The sequence below is a fragment of the Dendrobates tinctorius genome, unplaced genomic scaffold (genome assembly GCF_039654945.1).
Source record: "Dendrobates tinctorius isolate UK_male_01 unplaced genomic scaffold, ASM3965494v1 ptg000070l, whole genome shotgun sequence".
NCBI classification, from domain to species: Eukaryota; Metazoa; Chordata; class Amphibia; order Anura; family Dendrobatidae; genus Dendrobates; species Dendrobates tinctorius.
In genome coordinates, this window is record NW_027361738.1 from 78,194,336 (window position 1) to 78,217,103 (window position 22,768).

A 22,768-nucleotide genomic window follows, 5' to 3' on the forward strand; every position below is an offset into this window, starting at 1 on the left:
AGGGTAACGGGAGAAAATGGACCCCAAAATGTGTTGTACAAGTTCTCCTGAGTACATTGATGCCCCATTTGTGGGAGAAAACTACTGTTTTGGTGCAAGGAAAGACTCAGAAGGGAAAGAGCACCGTTTGACTTTTTGAATGCAAAAATAGATGGAATTGAGAACGGACTCATGTCAGATAAGAGTACTGGTAACCTTTTTTTTTTTTTTTTCCTCTCTCTAAGCTTGTGCTAAGAGATAGTTTTGCCCCGGTGGCCAGTATGGTCATTGCACTGGTGTTTTCAGAGATAGTTTTGCTCCCAGTGGTGGTTAGTGTAATTGCACGGGAAACACTAACAAGTGTGTTTACTCAATAAAGGTGTGTCAGTTGTGCTCACTGACGGTGATATTGTTGGGCTTTTCCAACCATGCTGGGTGAAGGAAGGAGCTGAGGAGAGTCCAGGACAGCTCAGAGTCCTGGAGTGGCAGCTATGGTGTCAGGGAGGAGTTCGTGTAAAGCATGGTGGAGTGGCAGCTATGGTGTCAGTGAAGAATTCTTGCAAAGCTTGGTGGAGTGGCAGCTATGGTGTAGAGCTGCACTCAGTTGCTGGACTCTTTTGCTGGAAGCTGCACTCAGATGCTGGACTCCGTTGCTGGACAGCTGCAGTCAGGTGCTGGACACTGTTGCTGGACAGCTGCACTCAGGTGCTGGACTCTGTTGCTCCAAGGCGGCACTCGGGTGCTGGACGCCGTTGCTGGACAGCTGCATTCAGGTGCTGGACTCTGTTGCTCCAAGGCGGCACTCAGGTGCTGGACGCCGTTGCTGGACAGCTGCACCCAGGTGTTGGACACGGTGGGAGGAAGATGCACTCAGGTGTTGGACTGGAGCAAGTGTATCAGAGCAAAGCTAAGTTGTTTCCCTGTTTGTCTCTTTTCCTCATGTTGGTGTTAGTACAGTGGTGGGTCCAGCGCCTGCACCACTCAGCTCCCTAGTAAGGAATAGGTGTAGGGTGTGCTAGGGTGACAGGTATCCTGATCGGCGACAGGTGAGGAGCCTGTATAGGGAACGTCAGGAGTGTTAGGGAGACTGACTCAGGGGAGTGCAGGAGGTGTCCACGTCCCCCGTTCCCTATCGCAGGGCCCACCATTGTAAATGTTTCCCTATCCCTTGTGTCTTGCTGTATTAGTTACTGGCCTGCGGGCCGCGTCACACTGGACAATTACACATGCCGTGTCCTATTGTATTAGTTACCGGCCTGCTGGCCATGTCACACAGGACGGGGCACGTGACAGGAGAGCCCTTGATGTGCCTAAACAGTGGAAACCCCCCACAAGTGACCCCATTTTGGAAACTAGACCCCTCAAAGATTTTATCCAGGAGTATAATGAGGATTTTGAACTCAACGATACTACACAAAATTTGATAAAATTAGGTCGTCATATTGAATATGTCGTCATTAGTGTTGAGCGCAAGTGCTCACTACTCCAGTTTGCATCGGGTTCTCAGTTATGCACAGAGTATCGCGGGTGCTCATGTAACATGCTTGAGTCCCCGCCCCACGTGTTATTTGGTGATTAGATACCCCCCAAAAAAAGTGGGGATAGCCGGTATATGGCAGGCAATAGGCAATCCCGTATGGTTTTTTTGGCAGTCTAACAGCTGCGAAGCATGCCGGGCAGAGACTCGATTATGTCACTCTAGCACCCGCAATACTTGCATACCCAAGCACCCCTATGTAAACTTAAGTAGCGGACACTTACGCTCAACACTAGTAGTCATATCATTGTACTTTTTTTTTAACTTTTGAAAAAAACTAGAAGCCAAACCCTAACAACAATAAGCCTAACCGCAAAGAATGAAAGAAATAAAAATTATCAAATAAAATTAATCTGACTAAGGGGATGACACAGAGGGAGATAATTTACTAATTATTGGCTTTTAATCACTGATATACGGTCTATCACAGTGAGCAAAAGGAACCAATAGAAACCATCCCTGTGCATGAGCCCACCAGGAAGAGAAGGTGGAGGACCAGAGACGGCGCAGGATGGGCCGGGGGATGGTAAGGGTACTGAGGGGATGCCCGGGGACATAATTTCTCTCTCTTTGACATGAATTTCAGAATCTTAAAAAAAATCCAGAAAAGCACTTTGCGTGATTTTTACATAATTAATTTGCATTTTATTGCATGAAATAAGTATTTGATACAATAGAAAACAGAACATAATATTTGGTAGAGAAACCTTTGTTTAACGAGCCTGGCCATTAAGGTCGGTATTGACTTGTAGGATTGCTACTTACTACAGGTGGCACTAGAGTTCTAGTCCTCTTCCTCTCTGCAGAGACAATTTGCATGTTCAGTTCCTGTGAAGCACCTGAAGGATTAATACATTTCTTGAATGTGGTTTTGAGCATCTTGAGGGGTGCAGTTTTTAGAATGGTGTAAATTTGAAGTATTATATACAGTATGATTATATAGGCCTCTCAAAGTCACTTCAAATGTGATGTGGTCCCTATAAAAAATGTTTTTGTAAATTTTGTTGGAAAAATAAGAAATCAATGGTAAGTTTTTAACCCTTCTAACTTCCTAGAAAAAAAATATTAAAATTGTGCTGATCTCTGGGACCTCCAGCGATCCTGAGAACAGAGCTCTGGAACCATGAGAACAGGACCTCCCATCTTGAATGGAGCGGTGATGTAAAAATCTTGACCTCTGCCCCATTCATAGTCTATGTGTCACGGGTTTACCATGACGGAGAGGAGCCAGAAGAGCGCACTCCTGCATTGCTTAGAAGCACACTTCACCTTCATAGTAAACTGTGCAGGTTACTTTTAGCAGTGCAGGGGTTAATCATCTCAGCTGAGAGCTCCTGGAAGCTTTCCTGCATTAAGGCTCTCAGCTGTTCACTGTTAGCCACTCCCATCTCCTATATAATCTGGGCCCTGGCTAGCATTCATTGTCAGAGATAGCTTATGCTGCATGGCTGGAGGTTGTTGTTGGTTTTTATTGGAGAAGGCGTTTGGTAGATTTATCTGAGACTGTTGGTAGGTTTTGAATGTGTGCTATTTCCCCTTCTTTGGTTTAACCCCAGTGCATACCCCTGTTGTATGTGTAAGTACTGTATATTTTTATGATTGGTATTTTACGTTACCCCTGTTTGTATTACTTTGTTAGTCTGGTTGGTGTATTATGGTATACTACTACTCCCCTCTTCCCTGTGTGGGGGAGGGGTACAGACTGAGGGTGGATTCAAGAGCTAAGGGATTGTACGTGGCCCCAGCGTCTTCATCATCAGAAGTAATCCGGAGAACAGGGTGAGATAGGGCACCCCTAGAGGTAGGGACAGGGAAGGAGCCCCTGGTCCCGGGACACCCAACAAGAGAGTCGTGACACTATGGGACTGCTGGCAATAACTGATCTCTGCACCCAACTTTCTCCTTCAGTCCCATAGACAATGATTGCTGGAAATTGCCCAGATACTGGCTATATGCTACCCAGAACACTAGGAAGACTTTTTCAGTTTGCTAACCTTTACCAATGCCCCAGTAATGTGTGAGGATGATAACATTTACTTACAGAATCCTTTTTTTTTCCCCCAGTGAGATTTGTACGATGTTTCAACCCTAACATAACTCCCATTACCTCAGCCTGTACGGTTGCATTAATGCCGCAAAGTTTACTCACCCGCTTTAAGGAGCGAATGAAGCTTCATGGTGGCCTGAGCAGCCGAAATGTCAGCAGTGTAATATAGCTGCGCGATACGTGAACGGGATGATGACTCTAATTTAAGCCTCCGTTCTCTAGGCGGCCATATTTTTTCTATGTTATTATCCACGCTTGGCTCTGAAAAGTCGAGTGCCTAGTAAAAACCTAGATAAAGAATACCGAAATAGTGCAAATAGCACCCCCCCACCCAAAAAATAAAGTCAAATAATGTGACGTTACTATAACTGGAATTTGCCTTATAGATTTTACAACACAGAAAAGTTTTCCTCCTAAACGTATTCTTTGAAAAATCTCATTACTAAGGCTCGTCGAGAAGCATGTGCATGGTATGAAGATGTATGGAGTGAGCTCAGGAACTTCATCCCTATAGTACGGGTGCCAGCTGTGCTGAACAGTTGACGCCAAAAATCTGACTGCTGTGATCGGACAGAGCTCAGATGCCAGCAGCTTAACCCTTTAGATAACGCTGTCAATTGTGACCGTGTTGTCACGGCACTTAAGGACGTCTCCCCGAGTCCATCATGTCTGTACAGCTACAAAGACCAACATGTAGCTTAATAGGAGACCGGTAATCAAATATTCAATTGTTTGTGTACTTGTATCAATAGATGGATCGCATGGGACCAGTCAAAGGCCTCAGAGGTCAAGTGACAGACAAACAAGATATCGTCTATTGCTCCCATGCTTTTACTATTCTGACACCATCTCTGTCACCTGTTAATTTGGTGTAGAGGCCAAACAACCGTTTTAAAGGGGTTTTCCCATCTTCATACATGGATGTTGTCAGATAGGGCTAGTAACAAAAAGCAATATTGCAATTTACTGCTTTTTAAAATCATCAGCCGTTCTTGAGATATTAGCACTTTACATCTCGTTGCCTTGGAGACCGACCACTGTGGCCAGACACCAGAACATGCGCAGTGCTTACAAGCTGTTTTCTGTTAAACTTATAAACGCTGTTTTCAAGCTGGCGCTGTTACCATTTAATCCCGGCCAGCTTTGGTCCAGTGCTTACAAGCTGTTTTCTGTTAAACTTATAAACGCTGTTTTCAAGCTGGCGCTGTTACCGTTTAATCCCGGCCATCTTTGGTCCAGTGCTTACAAGCTGTTTTCTGTTAAACTTATAAATGCTGTTTTCAAGCTGGCGCTGTTAACATTTAATCTCGGCCAGCTTTGGTCCAGTGCGTACAAGCTGTTTTCTGTTAAACGTATAAACGCTGTTTTCAAGCTGGCACTGTTACCTTTTAATCCCGGCCAGCTTTGGAGCAGCGCTTACAAGCTAGACACAAGCGGTGGTCAGTTTCCTAGGCAACAAGCTGTAAACGAAAGAAAAGTGTTAATATCTCAAGAACGGCTTGAAATTCTAATAAGCTGTAAATTGTTAAAGTGCTTTATTTTGTAAGCTCTATCCAACAATATCAAATTTATGAAAGTGAAACTAACCCTTTAAGGGGTTAAAACTGAAGCTTAGCACCAGCAACACTGCACATACAGTAATTGCAGATCCAGCCGTGGTCTTTGTGGACAAGTTGACAGAAATTATATACTGTATTAGGGCTGCAGAAACTTTGAAGACAGGAAAAAAAAAGATAAAAAGTCGTTGATCAAGATGTATAATATAATAAATCATGACGCCTATTGACAGACCATTAAATATACATTAGTGCGAAAAATGACTGAAAGCGGGCAGACTCGCCTAAACTTGATTTTAATAAAGTTCTGTCATTTAAAATGCGGCAAGCTGAATTATAAATTGGATTTAAAATTACCTTTTCATTTTCTCCTAATTACAGCTGCCCGGCATTGTGTGTCACGATCATTACTTCATTAGATATCTATAACAGTGTGTGGACATGACAAATGATGGGGGCAAAGATGATCAAATGAACATTAGAGCCTTCCAAATGTTGAAGGACACATGTTATCCCAGCTGGATAAAGGGACATTCTTCATAAATAAACACACAGGGTTCAAGGACGCTAAGGCTAGTTTCACACTTGCTTTTTTTTGCAGCGCGTTTTTCGAAAAAACGCATACATAAGCATACAACTGCTGCGTTTTTTTCAAGCATTTTTATGAGCATGCATGAAAAAAACGCAGCGTTTTTAAGCGTTTGTACGCGTTTTTAGTGCGTTTTTACCGCGTTTGCGTTTTTTTCCAACATTTTTAGGTGGCCCCTCACACTACCCAAACCATGACTTTACTAACCCTAACCCTGACCCTAACCCTAACCCTAACCCTGACCCTAACCCTTAACCAAATCATACTTAACCCTAACCCAAACCCTAAACCCTAACTAACCCTAACCCTAACCCTGACCCTAACCCTAACCCTGACCCTAACCCTAACCCTAACCCTGACCCTAACCCTTAACAAAACCATACTTAACCCTAATCCTGACCCTAACCCTGACCCTAATCCTTAACAAAACCATACTTAACCCTAACCCTGACCCTAACCCTAACCCTGACCCTAACCCTAACCCTAACCCTGACCCTAACCCTAACCCTAACCCTGACCCTAACCCTTAACCAAATCATACTTAACCCTAACCCAAACCCTAAACCCTAACTAACCCTAACCCTAACCCTGACCCTAACCCTAACCCTAACCCTGACCCTAACCCTAACCCTAACCCTGACCCTAACCCTAACCCTAACCCTGACCCTAACCCTTAACAAAACCATACTTAACCCTAATCCTGACCCTAACCCTGACCCTAATCCTTAACAAAACCATACTTAACCCTAACCCTGACCCTAACCCTAACCCTAACCCTGACCCTAACCCTAACCCTGACCCTAACCCTTAACCAAATCATACTTAACCCTAACCCAAACCCTAAACCCTAACTAACCCTAACCCTAACCCTGACCCTAACCCTAACCCTGACCCTAACCCTAACCCTGACCCTAACCCTAACCCTAACCCTGACCCTAACCCTTAACAAAACCATACTTAACCCTAATCCTGACCCTAACCCTGACCCTAATCCTTAACAAAACCATACTTAACCCTAACCCTGACCCTAACCCTAACCCTGACCCCAACCCTAACCCTAACCCTGACCCTAACCCTAACCCTAACCCTGACCCTAACCCTTAACAAAACCATACTTAACCCTAATCCTGACCCTAACCCTGACCCTAACCCTTAACCAAACCATACTTAACCCTAACCCTGACCCAAACCCCAACCCTAACCCTGACCCTAACCCTAACCCTAAACCCCCTTAACTAACCCTAACTCTAACCCAAACCCCTAAATTCCATGGTTTAAAAAAAAAAACGCATATGCAAAAAAACGCATACATGAGCATGCCAGTGCGCACATATGCGCATCCATAGGCTATAATGGCCATTTTTAGCGCAAAACGTGCGCATATGTGCGCATGCGCTTTTTTGCAGGGCCAAAAAATGCAACATGCTGCGTCTGGAAAATACCAACGCACACCCCAAAAAAACGCAGCGCATGAAAATCGCATACATGCGCTAACCAGCGCGCAGGTATGCGCACCCATGTTAAATATAGGGGAAAAAACGCATGCGCAGGTATGCGTTTTTTTCCAGCGCTAAAAAACGCAAATGTGAAACCAGCCTTTAAGGGGTTTTCTCATTGTTAATATATTAAGAAAAAAATGCTATGTACTCATAAAAACAAGCAACTTTGCCATTTACCTGCCATTAAAAATTCTTACCCTTCTCTAGAACTAAGGGATTTTGCATTTTATTTTCTGATACATTGTATCACATTATATGACCTGCATATTTCACCAGTTTCCCTTCTGCAGGCTTTACCTCTAATTTTCAGTTGTCTCTGAGCTACTGGGTAGAGCCTAGCTGCCATGATGTTTCCCATACACATCACACACAGAGGGATTCCTATTCTCCTGTCTCTATGTAGCACATGTTCAGCAGCAGCAGCAGCATGGATGATATTATACAGCTGAGTAGCTGTGAATCCAGCACTGGGGTGAGATAAACACTTACTAGAAAGTACTGAAGAGCGTGAATAATGAGTTCAGGCGATCAGAAAGAGGGAGAGAGGAAGAGAAGTGGCTTATAAGTGGAGAAAAGCAAATTTATCTATTAAGATATGGTACATAGTTTCTTTTTTTATTGATTTAGGAAAAGTTTGTTGGACGGACAGTGAACAGTGTTTAACAATGCCGTCCTGACTCTAGCAGATATTACCTGCAAAAAGCAGATGGCCGATACTAAAGATTCTAAATCCCAGGATTATTTGTAGTAAACCTGTGCTGAATATCAATGTCAATGCAGATTCTACATGGGGCCTTACCATTGCTTCTACATTTATAAGCTTCGGCTATAGAAACCATGTATACAGCGTGCGAGGAATGATATCCGCAGGCCTCGTCCTTCATCCACAGAAATTACAAATGCGAGCAATTAAAACTAATTAAAGTAATGGTCGTATTACACAATGCTGATTATTGATGTGTGATGTCAGTGTCTATTACCTCACCACAAAAGTAGCTAGGAACATGCTAATATGTGCAGGGTGATGCATATCTGGATATTGCCCACTTGTACGATGGGATTTATTATTGAAACTCGTGTTCATCCGAGAGAATTATAGCGAAGTTTATAAAGAGATCAAAAATTCATAAAATCTGTCTGTCTACAGTGGCATACAAAAGTTTGGGCACCCTGCATGGTTAGTATCACAGCTTTTATAGGCGGACAAGATTCTTTCAGTTCTTGTTTGAGGGATCTTCATCCATTCTTCCTTGGAGAATTCTTCCACTTCTGTGAGATTCCTTGGTCGTCTTGCATCCTCTGCTATTTTGAGGTCTAGCCACAGATTTTCAATGACGACCAGATAAGAGGACTATGAGGGCCTTTGTAAAATCTTCAGCTTGCGCCTTTTGAGGTCGTCCATTGTGGATGTTGATGTGTGTTTAGGATCATTATTCATTTGTAGAATCCAACCTCTTTTCATCTTCAGCTATTTTACAGATGGTGTTATGTTTGCATCAAGAATTTGTTGAAATCTCACTGAATCCATTCTTCCCTCTATCCATGAAATGTTCCCTGTGCCATTGGCTGCAACATAACCCCAAATCTTGATTGAACCACCCCCATGCTTAATGGTTGGCGAGATGTTCTTTTCCTGGAATTCTGTGCCCATTTTTCTCCACACACCGTTTTGATCTTTGTGGCCATAGAGTTCTATTATGACCTCATCAGTCCACAGGACTTGTTTCCAAAATGTATCAGCCTTGTTTAGATGTTCTTTTGCATACTACTGACTCTAAATTTTATGGTGAGGAAGCAGGAGAGGTTTTCTTCTGATGACTCTTCCATGAAAGCAACATTTGTGCTGGTGTCTCTGAACAGTAGAACAATGTACCACAACTCCAGGATCTGCTAAATCTTTCTGAAGGTCTTCTGCAGTCAAGCGGGAGTTCTGATTTGCCTCTCTAGCAATCCTAGGGGCAGTTCTCACTTAAATTTTGCTTGTTCTTCCAGACATTATCTTGACCTCCACTGTTCCTGTTAACTGCCATTTCTTAAATACATTTTGAACTAAGGAAAGAGCAACTTGAAAACGCTTTGCAATCTTCTTATAGCCTTCTCCTACTTTGTGGGCCTCCACCATTATCATTTTCAGAGTTCTAGGCAGCTGCTTAGAAGAACCTATGGCTGCTGTTTTTTGGCACAAGGTTTTTATAAAGCTGTGAAATTTGCATCACCTGGCCTTTCCTAACGATGATGGTGAACAAGCCATAACCCTAACAGGCTAATTAAGGTCTGAAACCTTGGTCAAAATTGTCTGAGCACTCAAATCTCCAAGGGTGTCCAAGCTTTTGTATTGGCCCATTCTCCTTTTTGTAATTTTTAAAATGTGAAAGATGACAATATATTTTTTTGCCTAAAACAAAATGGGAAATGTGTCATCTTTAACTTTAAGCCTTTTCGAGATTTCTTCTTCAACTTGCTTAACTTCACAATAACCGCAATTTTGACCAGGGGTGTCCAAACTTTTACATGCCACTAATATCTATCTATCTATCTATCTATCTATCTATCTATCTATCTATCTATCAAAGCAAAAAAAGGTGAAATAAAGTTATTCAATGTCAAAAGTACGCAATTTTTCGGCTCAAGGTGCGAGCCTTTCTCAAGAGTCAACATCAGCTGTAATCTTTACAGAAGCCGGGCAGTAAGTGTTCAGTTTCTCTGCAGCGCCTCCACAGGGTAAACTAAGCATTACACAGTATCAATTCAATGTGTTATCTATGTAATACAGGACAGGACGGGTCCTACAAAGATAGAGAAAGACGCTCTTTCTCTCCGCTCTCTACATTGGAGGACCCCTCATATCAACTCAGAATTCCGTAATTAACAAAATATTATTGCATATTTGTTTTTCTAATCTGAAAACCTTCTTTAAGTAAACCGAAACCTTGGACAATCACTTTTTTTTTTTTTGCAGCATCACTGTTGAAGGGGCTGAAGCATGCAAACATAGTGCTGCTGCACGACATCATCCACACCAAGGAGACCCTCACCCTGGTCTTTGAATATGTGGTAAGTAATTCTCATTTGCATATGTTGTACCATGATCTAATTGCTTGTAAAAGCGCCAATGAAGCGACTCCAGGTCAAGTATGTAAGTGGGAACTGATGCCAATTCTTTGTGATTAATATGGGTTGGATATAATAGTGGTGAGAATCCAGAGGACCTCCTTGTGTCAATATCAAATATTAATAATGATCATATGATTGAGGCTGTGTGCCCACGATGCGTTTTGTTAAGCGTTTCCGCAGCATTTGAGCCGGCTCAGACGCTGCAGAAATGCTTAAAAGATGCATCAAATTAATTAGCATGCGTTTTTGGCTTTTTGTGCTAATGCTGTGCGTTTTTAACCGCTCAGGAATCGCTTAGCGGCTAAAATCGCAGCAGGGTCATTCTTTTGTGCGGAATCGCAACGAATTGCCGCGATTCCGCACCCATAGGAATGCATGGGAATCGCTTACTTCCCGCATGTGGCTATGCCCACCATGCGGGAAGTTAAGCGTCTCATGTGCGGTTGGTACCCACGGTGTGGAGGAGAGGAGACTGTCCTCCAGGCCCTGGGTACCATACCCCTGTAAAAAAAAGAATAAAAAATAAAAAATCGGGGTATATTTACCTTCCGGTGTCCCGCGCTGCATTCCCGGCCTCAGCGTTCCCAGCGATGCCTTGCGGCAAGGCCCTGTAATGACGTAGTCTCGTGTGACTCTAGCGGTCTCGCGACATCGCTATAGCAACGCGAGACCAACGTCATCACAGGTCTCGCAAGGCATCGCTGGGAACGCTGAGGCCCGGCAATGCAGCACGGGACATCGGAAGGTAAATATACCCCGATTTTTTTATTTTTTTTTTAGCATTTTTAACATTTTATCTTTTACTATTGATGCCGCATAGGCAGCCTCAATAGTAAAAACCTGGTCACACTTGTCAAACACTATGTTTGACGAGTGTGACCAACCTGTCAATCACTTTCCAAGCGATGCTTCAAATCGCTTGGAAAGTGCTTGAATATCGCACGCGAAAATCGCGGCAAAATCGCGATCATAATCGCGGTAAAAAAACGCGCGATTTCTGGGAAGGAGTCCGGTTTTTAGTGAGCGTTTTAAAACAATTAATCCTGATATCTTACTGATCGCCGGTGCTCTGACCATTTGGAACCCCAGAGATTCTGAGATCAGGGCTCTGGAACCACGAGAATGCGGAACAGCAGCGTTGCCCGGAATGGAGCGGCGGTGCACACGCTTGAACTCTGCTCCATACATTGTCTATGGGACTGTCTAAAATAGCGGAGTCCAGTTCTCAAGTATTTTGGGCAGTCCTATAGACAACGTGTGGAGCAGAGGTTGAGCATTTGCACCTCGGCATGAGCATGTTCCGGAGCCCTGATCTCTGAATTGCGGGGTGATCCCAAATTATCCCCTATCCCATCAATAGGAGATAACTTGTCTTTTTGCAAAGGAAACGACCGAATCCAATTTTCAAAATTTAAGTAAAAACCTGGAATTTGTTTTTTCAAGTTAAGAAGATGTATCCAGCAAGGTTCCACAAAGAGGAGATATGAATATCACTGACGCGTTTCAGGCACAACTTGTCTTTTTGCAAACAACCCTTTCATGCACAGTTACTGATTATCTAGCTGCAAAGTATTTATATTCTGAACGTCCCACTTATGCTGCAGAACGGCAGATTTCTTATCTTTGCTCATTGCTGCCCCCTACTGCTAAAAATAACACTAGGATGCACTTGATTACAAATAGCATTTGTTTTTGTTTAAAGACCCCCCATACATATTAGACCAAAGTTGTACTAAATAAGCAATTTCGACCAAATCGATCGTTCGTCGTATGGTTTTTAGGTGGCAAGTGATCAACATTTGGAGGTCCGAAAGATCGATCGGCCATGTCCGATATTTTCATACGGCTATCGTGCATGGCAAAATGTATATGTGGTGTTCGTTTGAAAAACTTTATTTCAGTAGCTCCATCCCACTAATTACCATTCATCGGAAACGTATAGCGATATTTGTACAATGCAATTATCGTGCAAATCAAGATTTGTTCGCTTGTCATCTCGTGTATGTCTAGCTTAACTGCGATTTTTATTAACAGTGCATACATGTGTATAACAATAAGAGCTTGTTCACATCCTGCGTCTTTGCCGCATTTTTTTTTTATATGGGTAAAAAACGCCGCACTTCACAGTTTCCGCAAAGTGAATGAGATTTCTGAAATCTCCGGCACACGCTGCTTATTTTTTCCTTGCGGATTTGAACCATCAAGCATTTCTTTTTTAAATCTGCAGCACGTCCTTTCTGCAACTTTTTTCACCCATCGAAATGAACGGGAGAAAAATTTCCTAAAAAAAACCCAAATATTTTCTGCAGCATTTTTTCTGTTTTTTTTTATGTGGAAAAATCTGCTGTAAAAACTTAACATGTACACCTAGCCTAAGGACTTGTACAGGCTGATGTGTCATATTTTTGTCGTGTGTTCTTCTGTGCAGATTTGTCACAAAACCTGAAAAATGAATGAGAATCCTGAAGTCTCATGCACACATTGCTTATTTTTTCCTTGCAGATTTGGTGCAGATTTCACTAATTCTAATTAGTGGAACCAATTTCCGCCAAATGCGCATGTAAAAAGCACATTAAAAAAGCCTATTTTACGCAATGTTTTTTTTTTCTGCCAAGAGATGCAGAAATGGTGCAGAATTTTCTGCAGCAAATGCTTAATGTGTGCACATAGTGAGGAAAGTTAATACTTTTTGTAACAAGTGGAAGTCACCAGTTTTGCCAACACAACTCCTCCTAAATCGAATCAGCGAGATACCGTCCAGATCATGCCAAAGCCAAAATGTAAAAGGTGAAGCATAGAAAGAAGACAAAAGACAACCGGAGCATGTAACATGTGAAAAAGAAAAAAATAGGCTGCTCACCCTTCCAGGGTGGGGAGCGTTCACCGCCTCTCCCTGATCAAGTCGGAGCAACTGTAACATGGTGCTCGGCGTTAGCTGTGGGAGAGGTACAAGAGCTTCACGCAAAAGAGAACCGTCCAGCTCAGCGAATTAGTGAAAACCAAAATGTATTCACCAAAGACTTCTTAGACAGAGGATAAAATCATCAGCACAGTGAGAGACAAGTAGCGATAGCGACGTGTTTCTGGAGACTGAGCTCCCTTAATCATGATAACACTACAAGATGCATGTACCGGTGAGTTGGAATTTACGAGAGCTTCACACCCTGGCACGCTACATGAAAATGGGGGTCCTGGCTTGGTGTGTGGACTTTAGTTGTGATGGCGATATGCCATTGCAGATTTCATGGTGCCGTGGTGTACGGCCGGCCAGGACCAGATGTTACAAAGTTCAGTGAGGGAAGCCATAGTTTATAAATTAATGTATTTTTACTTAAGAATAACTTGGTACGAACTACATACAGCAGATAGTAGGCATTTATCTTGAAGGACGTTTTAACAAGTGACATCATCACACGCATTTTCTCCTTTCCTGGAAACGCTCGATCTTCCTTGGTTATTTCCTCTACTCTTAGCACAGCCCGGCATACCACTTTGAAATCTTCCTTCATTCTCAATGACATCACAATCCAGTAAGCAAGAGTCCTGTACTCCAATCCGTGGTTCCGCAATCTTCTCTAAATAAGAGAATTTTGTATACCAGTATGGCGGCTACTCCGCTTCCTTTTCTACTGACTCCTTTGGACTACCACGAGGGGCATTTTCTTTTCAGCTTCCTTCACCTTCACTTTCCATTCCGTTACCTTACTGGCTAATGACTCCGTTCTATCCCACTAGGGTTCCTGCCCCAGGCCCTGATACTACTTTCTTCTCTCTCACTATTTCTATTTCTGTCCAGACTTCGGACTGCTATACACTTTTCTTACAGCTTTTTCCTTTGGCTGCTGGGTCTTACTATCTGTGCTGTTTTCTCCCTCTCACCACAGGGGCACTCTCGCTTCCATGCGGTTCTGTTGATGAATCAGACCAGAGGTTTGTTCTAGCTGCAAGCTAGGCCCTATCTGACCCACTACTACGAAATTCTCTGTTGTGCCCTCACTTAGCTCCTCCCCTCTGGGCTAGTTCCAGCTATTAACTCAGTCTCTGCTTGTTAGCTACCTAGTGCTGGCAGAACACAACTCTGTCACTAACCATGTAAAACATTCCAAACACCACAATACATTACATCATTTCACAAATCTTCAAGGGGGAGTTTAAGAAGATGAGCCAGAATAGAGTCCGTGGTTCTCTATGCACTTTGGGACCGGAACTATTGGGACTGTCTGTTGCCAGGGGACGATTTATCTGAGTGGGGAGGACCTTTGCACTAGACACTAGGGGGCGTGGGGGAGATAAAAAAGGACAGAGCATGGGAACAGGGGAGATTTGGCGGGAAGGCGACACGAGTATACAAGGAGAAGGTTGACTCCCTCCCCACTGCTCCGACTGCGAAAGCCGCATACGCTATTTCCCTGCAGACTGACTTACCATTGGTACCTGTCCTGACTGAGCTGCCCCTGGACATTCCCGTATCGGTCTGGTCTTTATCGCTCACAGTGAAAGATAATTTTACTTGCTCTGATCATAGCAAGCCTGTTAGAGGTTCGCCCGCTGCCATGGCCTGCGAGCCTGTATGCTGTGCGTGTTCTGCGACATCCTAGAGGAATCCGCAAAAGAGAATGTTTCTACCTACCAACGCACCCAAGCCAATCAAGCACGGATACATCGGCACGGTCAGGAGACAGTGCATTTCATTCCTTCGCAACAGAACCAGAGACATTGTCCACAATCTACGACGCCGGCGGGAGATATTCCAGCCTCACCCCAACAAGAACTTCAAGCGATAAGTTACCTCTTTCATACATTCTCTCTTCCCCTCCAAGTATTATAGTATTATGTTTTTGTGCAAATTCTGTTGTTGCACTCAGTGTTCCTGTGCCATTTTGTTGTTGATTTCATCTCCCTGTGCATAGTAACCCTTGTACCTTAATAACCTGGTCAAAGTAAACTTTGTTAACCCCTTCTCTGCCTCCTGCTGTTCACTGCATCCAACGAACTTCACTTCCGGTACCTTTTACAGGAGTGTGGGCAATACCCGCACTTCCTTACACATCATCTACAGCAGGAGACTAATGATGAGCATACGTTCTCTGATAAGGTGCTATCCGAGCATGCTCGTGTGCTAACCGAGTGATTTCAGCATGCTCGAATATTATGTTCGAGTCCCCTCGGCTGCATGTCTTGCGGATGTTAGGCAATCTAACAGGCGATTCATGAATGTGTTATGGCTGTATAGCAGCTGCAAGACGTGCGGCCATGGGGTCCCAAACATTACTCGAGCACACCGAAGTCACTCGGGTAGTACATGAGCATGCTCGTGCATGTTTAGCACACTACTTGCATGTTTAGATGAGTCGACCACAATTCTATGCTCACAGAAGGATTGTTATTATGATCGTTCTCTGCACATAGAATATCATGTAATTGGGAGAACACGACCTGCAGACAATGGAAGATGTGCTACAGAGAACAAGGATTATTAAGCGCCATCTTAAAATCAGTGTACCCGACAAGCAATAGTTTTCCTCGTTTGCTGTGTGTTTAGATCGCCCAATAGTCAGGAACTAATTGTGATCAATTTCTGGGCGAAACGGCACAACTCCATCAACTGTTCGGATCTGATATTGATGACGTCTCCTAAAGATAGGCCTTCAATATAAAGTACCAGATAAACCCTTTAATAATGTATTCGCTTTATATGGCAATTTTTCTTAGGAATCCCATCGTCTTGCAAGAAAAAATATGGTCCTGCTGTAAATAAACTGCGGATACGTCGAATGTATGGTTCTACCAATATAAGCTGTATCTGAGTTTACTACGAAAAAAAAGAAACTTGTCTTAATTTTGAGAAGTTCTGAAACCCAAGATTATAAAATTTATTTTTCCCAAGAAATGAACTAGGATGCGGCATATAAAGCTGCTGTCTGGATGCGTCGATACTGCCTGGTGCGAAGACATTGCCCAGCATGGCGTCCTGACAACACGGATCTCATACATATAATTTCGGGATCAGGCTTACCTAGCTTTTGTTGTGCTTTTACACTTTAGCTAATAATTAAAACCTCACTGGCTTGTACAGACAACGCAGTAATTTCCACTTTTTCCAGCTTTGATTGTAAAAGAACGTAAAGCCCCAGAACACATAATTAATCTCTCTGCAATTTCTTTTGGAAAACATATGGTATTTCTACAAAAAATACCCTCGCTCTCAGCCGTAGAAATCACGGGACGTTCGCATAATAATTAAACTCTTGAACATACCAGATGGATTGAAGGAGGTGGAATTGATACAGGGAGAAAATTACCTTGGGTAGAGAACATTTCCAGCTATGTTAATCCCACACGGGCAGTCATGTGTCAGAAAACAGAAAAGTTTGCACTCAGACTGCACTTCAGTTCTTTCACCTTTTTTCCGGCTCGTTAGCCAAAATTGATTTAAAGGGGCAATAAACTGAAAAAAAAAAAATGCCTTCGCCAACAGAAATATTATGTCACTGGAAACAATTATCTGCCCCCCCCCCGTCCCCCAGAAATGTCTCCAATTGTGTAATCTCCGCAGCATTGATACAGACGGCTGTGTCCAGACTGCAGATGAAGCGGCTCACTCCCTCGCTCAGCAGGAAATCGCAGCGTGCGTTTTTGCCTGACCGAAGCGGAAAATATAAACTACATGCAGTTATCACATCCTACACAATACAAGATTTATCGATGATCTGTAAATAGCAAATACTTTGCAACGTAGATCTCTCAACCATACCGTACACGAGAGAATACAGGGTTTCCCCCGCTTCGTAAATGGGTAAAAGTGCAAAGTGTTTGCAAAATCTTGCAACTTCTTATTAAAAAGTTATCAGAGGTGGTCAGTTTTCCAAGCAAGGAGCACAGTGCTTACAAGCTATTTATTACAAAGCTTGCAAGTGCAGCTCTAAAAAGAGCTGGAAGTCTGGATTTTGCCAGCATCAACATCTATGCTCCGACCAACCTGCAGGGGAAAAGTGACCTCTGCGAGCAGCACTGAAAAACACACAGGTCAGACCTGTAGCTCAGTCATCATGTCCCTGGCCCGAACTGTCAATCTTCAGGAGTGCAATGAGACTACAAGTGCTGCTCTGATGCTGACCAAATTGCTGTATTTTGCCAGCTTCACTGCCCCTGCACTCCTACCAAGCTGCAGGGGCAAAGTCACCTCTGCAAGCAGCACTTTAGAACACCCAGGTCGGACCTGTAGTTGTCATGTCTCTAGCCTGAACTGTCAATCTTCAGGAGCACAATGAGCCTGCAAGCGCAGCTCTGATGCTAACAGAGTTTCTGGATCTTTCCAGCTTCATTGCTCCTGTGCTCTTACCAAGCTGGATGACAAAAGTGACCTCTGCAAGCAGCACTGAAGAACATGCAGTTTGGACCAGCATCTCAGTCATGTTCCTAACCTAAACTGTCAATTTTCAGGAGCACAACGAGCCTGCAAACGCTGCTCTGAAGCTAGCCAAATTACTGAATGCTGGCCAGCTTCAATGTCCCTGCGATTCTTCCATGTAGCAGAGGTACAGTTACCTCTGCAAGCATCATAGGAGGACTGTCAATTTTTAGGAGTGCACTGACCCCTGGCTAACAGGAAGCAGTGGAGCGGTGACTTTGTAAGGGGGTGAAGAGGAAGCAGAGCCTAACAGGGGTTATCTTTCCTGCTCCGTGTCCGGAACCACATAGCCAGACAGCAGGGATGCCGGGGGAAGACATTCGGGTATGGACCGACTGGACCATGTGATCGTGCGGGGCTGTGACAAGAGAGAAGAGGTGCTGGACAGGAAGCTGTGCAGGGAAAGGGCGCAAAAGCAGAGTGCGCCAGACACAGAGCAGAGCGCACCAGAGGCAGAGTAGAGCACGCGGGACAGAGGCCAGGCTGCAGCACCGCATGCCCAGAGAGCGAGAACCCACCGTCCAGAGACAGAGACCGAAGGACATGGTGTAGAGAGCTCCGTATGTGAGTACGTGGACCCGGTAGCCTCCGTGACTAGAGGAGACTCCCCCCCCCCCCCCCTTACAGTGCAGAGACAGTTACCAGAGAGCTCAGTCCTGGAGACCGCAGTGACAAGCTGGGGTCCCTGAGTGTGGCAGAGAGACTTCTCAGTGTGCACAGCATCGTTTCTGTGGAGAGACAGTCGGGGTATCATATAGAGACTCAGAGCAGGAGAGACTCTCAGGTTCGCAGTGTCTCACTGCTCCTGGCTTTGAACCCTGAGGTCCCAGCTTCATTTAGAAAAGAGACTCTAGAGACTGCAAGCACCACTGTTGTCGATGCCAACATGGGAGAAGTAGACCCCTTCAATCAAGCTCTCCCCGGACTGATAAGTTCTATTTTTCTGAGGTTAACCGTTTCAATGCCTGCATAACTGTATTATTGCTTTCTACAGCTCCATTGTGCTATTCTACTGTTTTATACTGTCACATTTAACCCCCTACTGCTCCTCCCTGGGTGGAGAGAAAATCCCTGTAAATAATAAGCTTATTAAAGGAGGCTGGCTAAGTTATTCAGGGGGCTTTGACTTTGCTATTGAAAGGGGTTAGCTTAGCTATTAAAATAAGCCATCAAGAGCCACTGTGACATAGAGCTAGGGTGAGGTGCAGACACAGGAAACTTTGCTAATTCTGTGATCTTTAGTCCATATATATTGATAAGAGCTTCTAAATATTCACATTATCGCATCCCTTCTTATGTCTCGTCCTGGAGCCATGGAGCTTGTGTTATCAGGTAATATTCCTGTGTGGCCGGTGATGTGAAGAGGAGCTTTGATGGATGTGTTACAATCAGACAACATACCTTTAAGTAATAACTTTTTTGTAGCTTTTTATATTTTTTTATGCTATTTTACAGTTCAGATATTTAATCCCGTATGTATCGACAACGCGGAAAGCAAAGATTCATAAAGTCTTTTCAAAGACAATGTCACTTAAATAAATGATCAAGCGTTCCTGCTGGGGAAAAGTCAGCGAGGTAGTGCTAGAGGCTAGGAGATACTGCGGGTAATAAATTAGTCTGCGTTATGAATATTGATAGGACTGTGGTATTATAATTTGTCATTTTTTGTATTTTCATTCTCACTTGATGTGAGCAATGTATAGTGATGGGATGTGATGATTCGCTGCACATTTACAATAGCCGTAAAGAACGATTCTCACGGCCAATACTATTCGTCTCTTATAAATGAAATGAAAAATATAATGATAAACGTTTTTCTGTTCAGACGGATTTTAGCGGTACATGGGCTGTAGGTGTAGCTGAAATTTTCCATAGCAAAACCATTTTTTTTTTTTTTTAGTTTATTTTATTGATTATTGTGCATTTGATAAAAATTGTCATTTTTTTTTAGTGAAAATTGTAAAGGGATTTTATTAATAGCAAAGCTCCCAGCTGCATACTAAATGCCAGGGTGGCGACATGAATCATGACCCACCCTGAAGAGAACAACACCAACTCCAAAAGTCATGAGAACGAAAGGAGAAATAGGAGTAGCAGATGAAATAGGGTAAAATCAAATATAAATTTTATTGAGCACCATATAAAAATAGAAAATGCAAATAATATAGTAACATAGCACCAAGACAACACAAGTGAGCCAAGGTCACCCAAGGGAATAAAAAGATCAGATGTTAATAAATGTATCAAATAGTCAGATGTAAAGAGCCATAAACCACAAGGTAAACTCAGGCAAAGACCGTCCTAGAAAGGCATACAACAGCCAGTGACACAGTAATAAGTAATACCGGAGGGCAGAGCTTACCAGCGGTATGGGGGGTGACCGTGGACCGGACGACAGAGCCCCGACGCGCGTTTCGCTGGTATTGAGCACTGCTTTCTCAAGGGGATGTGATTTTACCCTATTTTACCTGCTACTCCTATTTCTCCTTTCGTTCTCTTCTAAAGGGATTTTATGTATAAAAATGTAAATGTATTTACTGGAAACAATTGTAGATTTTCAGTACAATGAGAAACGGCTTATATTATTACTTTATTAGTTTCTTTTCTTTTTACAAACAAACCTGGGACATTTCTACTAGTGTGACTCGTCTAAGAGGTGTGTCCCTGATGGCTTCTCTCCTTCCTGTTCCCAATGACTGACAGGTCTCTCTATAAATATACATAGAGAATGGCCTAAAGAAAACAGCAGGACTGGAAGGGGAAGAAGCCGCAAGGCACCAAGCATTGGACTAGTTATCTCAGAACCATAGCCAGTGTCTGAGAAATGCTGCCCGAACTACGTCATGTTCCCCAAAATTCCCAAGCTTTGTACCCACTGGTAGGGGTCCTAGCATCAGACCTTAAGGAACATACTTTTGTGGTATAACTTATTTTTACGCCATAAATGTATGTTTAATTCTGTGATTAAAGGGAATCTGGCAGCAGCATTATATAGGGACTGAGACCCTGATTCAAGTGATGTACAGTTGTGCTCAAAAGTTTACATACCCCTGATAACATGCACAGAAGTTGACACAAATGGGTTTGATTGGCTAATAAAGGTAACATCCTCACCTGTGACCTGTTTTCTTGTAATCAGTGTGTGTGCATAAAAGCTGAGTGAGTTTCTGGGATCCAGACAGACTCTTGCATCTTTCATCCGGCCACTGATGTTTCTGGATTGTGAGTCATGGGGAAAGCAGGGGTATGTAAACTTGTGAGCACAACTGTATCACTTAGTTTACTGTGTACTGGGTGCAGCAGTTGTAATAGAATCCCTTGTTTTCTCTGCTGCAGAGCTTGGAATGTTGAGCCATGTATAATCCCGCCCCCCACCACTGATTGGCTGCTTTCTGTGTGAATTGTATATTGCCAGAAAGCTGCTAATCAGTCGTGGGGAGGGGATGGACCAGGAGGCACAAGACACCTAGCACTGTTCTGATAATCTCTTGCTAAAAAAAACACTGATTGTATTCAAACAGCAAAGCACAGCCTAGTAAAAGTGACACATCACTGGAATAACGGTCTCTGCCCTTACATCATGCCGCTGTCAGATTAAATAGCAAAAACCTGCTGACAGATCCTTTTTTACCAATTGTGTATCTAAAGCATAGGCAAAATATTTAACCGTTGTAAGAGAAAAAAAAGCATAATCTACATTTGTAATAATAGTTAAAAAAAAAAGTAGAACAAAAATAATAAACAATATAAAGAATTTCCAGTTTAGTTAAAAAAAAAAACACAAAACAATAAAAAACCTTAAACAGCTAAAAAAAAGAAGTTCCTTCTAGTGAGTATAGAACATTGTGTTATTCCTGTAGCTGGAGCTTCTGGTGTTTGTCTTGTACTCTCCATAAAGGTTTTCCGGGGAGGGGGGGCAGAAGTGTTTAGTGGCTGCTATCTTTCCAAGATTCCAGACATATCAGATTTTCATCACACAGCCCATAAAAGACTGCGGTCATCCCTCCGCATGTGAGCGCGCGCTGCGGCCGGCAGCCATAGACGCCTGTGTGTATTAACATGGATTCAGTGTTTAGATCTCCTGAATTCCTGAATTTTTTGTTCACTGCAGCCTCGATGTCTCGATTTATGTATGTTTTATTGTAGGAGCGCCTCATTTATATATTCATCTTATAAAAGGGATTCTGTCATCCTTGGTACTTATTGTTTAAATAAGGTTTGTAAGTTAAATCTATTTTTTTTTATTTTATTATAAAAAAAAACCCATAATTTTTCACACTGGCCACTGGTACGTATATTATTAGACTATTACTTTCTGTTCTTAACATGGACAGTAATAGACTGACTCAGACTGTATTTATTTGTATAGAAGCATTATATGAGAATTCTCTGTCTGGGCAAAGGTCATTGTGAAGTGGGGAGGAGGTGAGCTGTGACATCACCTATTGTGAATGGTGGATCCGGTGTTATCTACTGTATGTAGAGGTGTTATCAGTCATTGTACAGGAGGAGGAGGAGGTGAGCTGTGATAGCACAGGATCCACCAATCACAATAGGTGATATCGCTTGTATATAGAGGTGTCATCAGTCATTGTACAGGAGCAGGAGGTGAGCTGTGACATCTCATATTATGAATGGCAGATCATGTGTTACTTACTGTATATAGAGGTGTTATCAGTCATTGTACAGGTGTAGGAGAGAGTCTTCCTAGAGGGACTGTTTCTGGGGGGGGCATAATTAGAGGACAGACCAGAAAGGGTTCTAGAAGGGGTGGGGGCGGAGCCAATATAAGAGAAGCTGAGTACGCCAGCAGAGGGCAGTCTTCAGAGCGGGAGAGAAGGAGCAGGAGGACTAGAGGGCGCCAGAGAGCCAGAGCTAGAAGGAGAGAGCAGCGACTAGAGGGACTGGAGAGAGACTCACCACCGACAGGAAGGAGGCTGCACTGAGCCGTCCAGCAGAGGGACACCGACTGCACGACTGTGCTTCCCGCGGCCGTCACCGCCCGACTCCAGTCCGCGGCTGTGGCCTATCCGCTG

General features: G+C 43.4%; 1 protein-coding gene across 5 annotated transcripts in view; it reads left to right on the forward strand.

Annotated features, from left to right (window-relative positions):
- The window catches only part of CDK14 (cyclin dependent kinase 14), a 701,555-nt gene that overhangs the window by 260,907 nt on the left and 417,880 nt on the right, over window positions 1-22,768 (forward strand). For all 5 annotated transcript variants that reach the window (XM_073581965.1, XM_073581962.1, XM_073581963.1 and 2 more), the window contains one exon: window positions 10,167-10,261. In XM_073581965.1, the coding sequence (XP_073438066.1) occupies window positions 10,167-10,261 (95 nt within the window). The remainder of the gene's footprint in view (window positions 1-10,166; window positions 10,262-22,768) is intronic.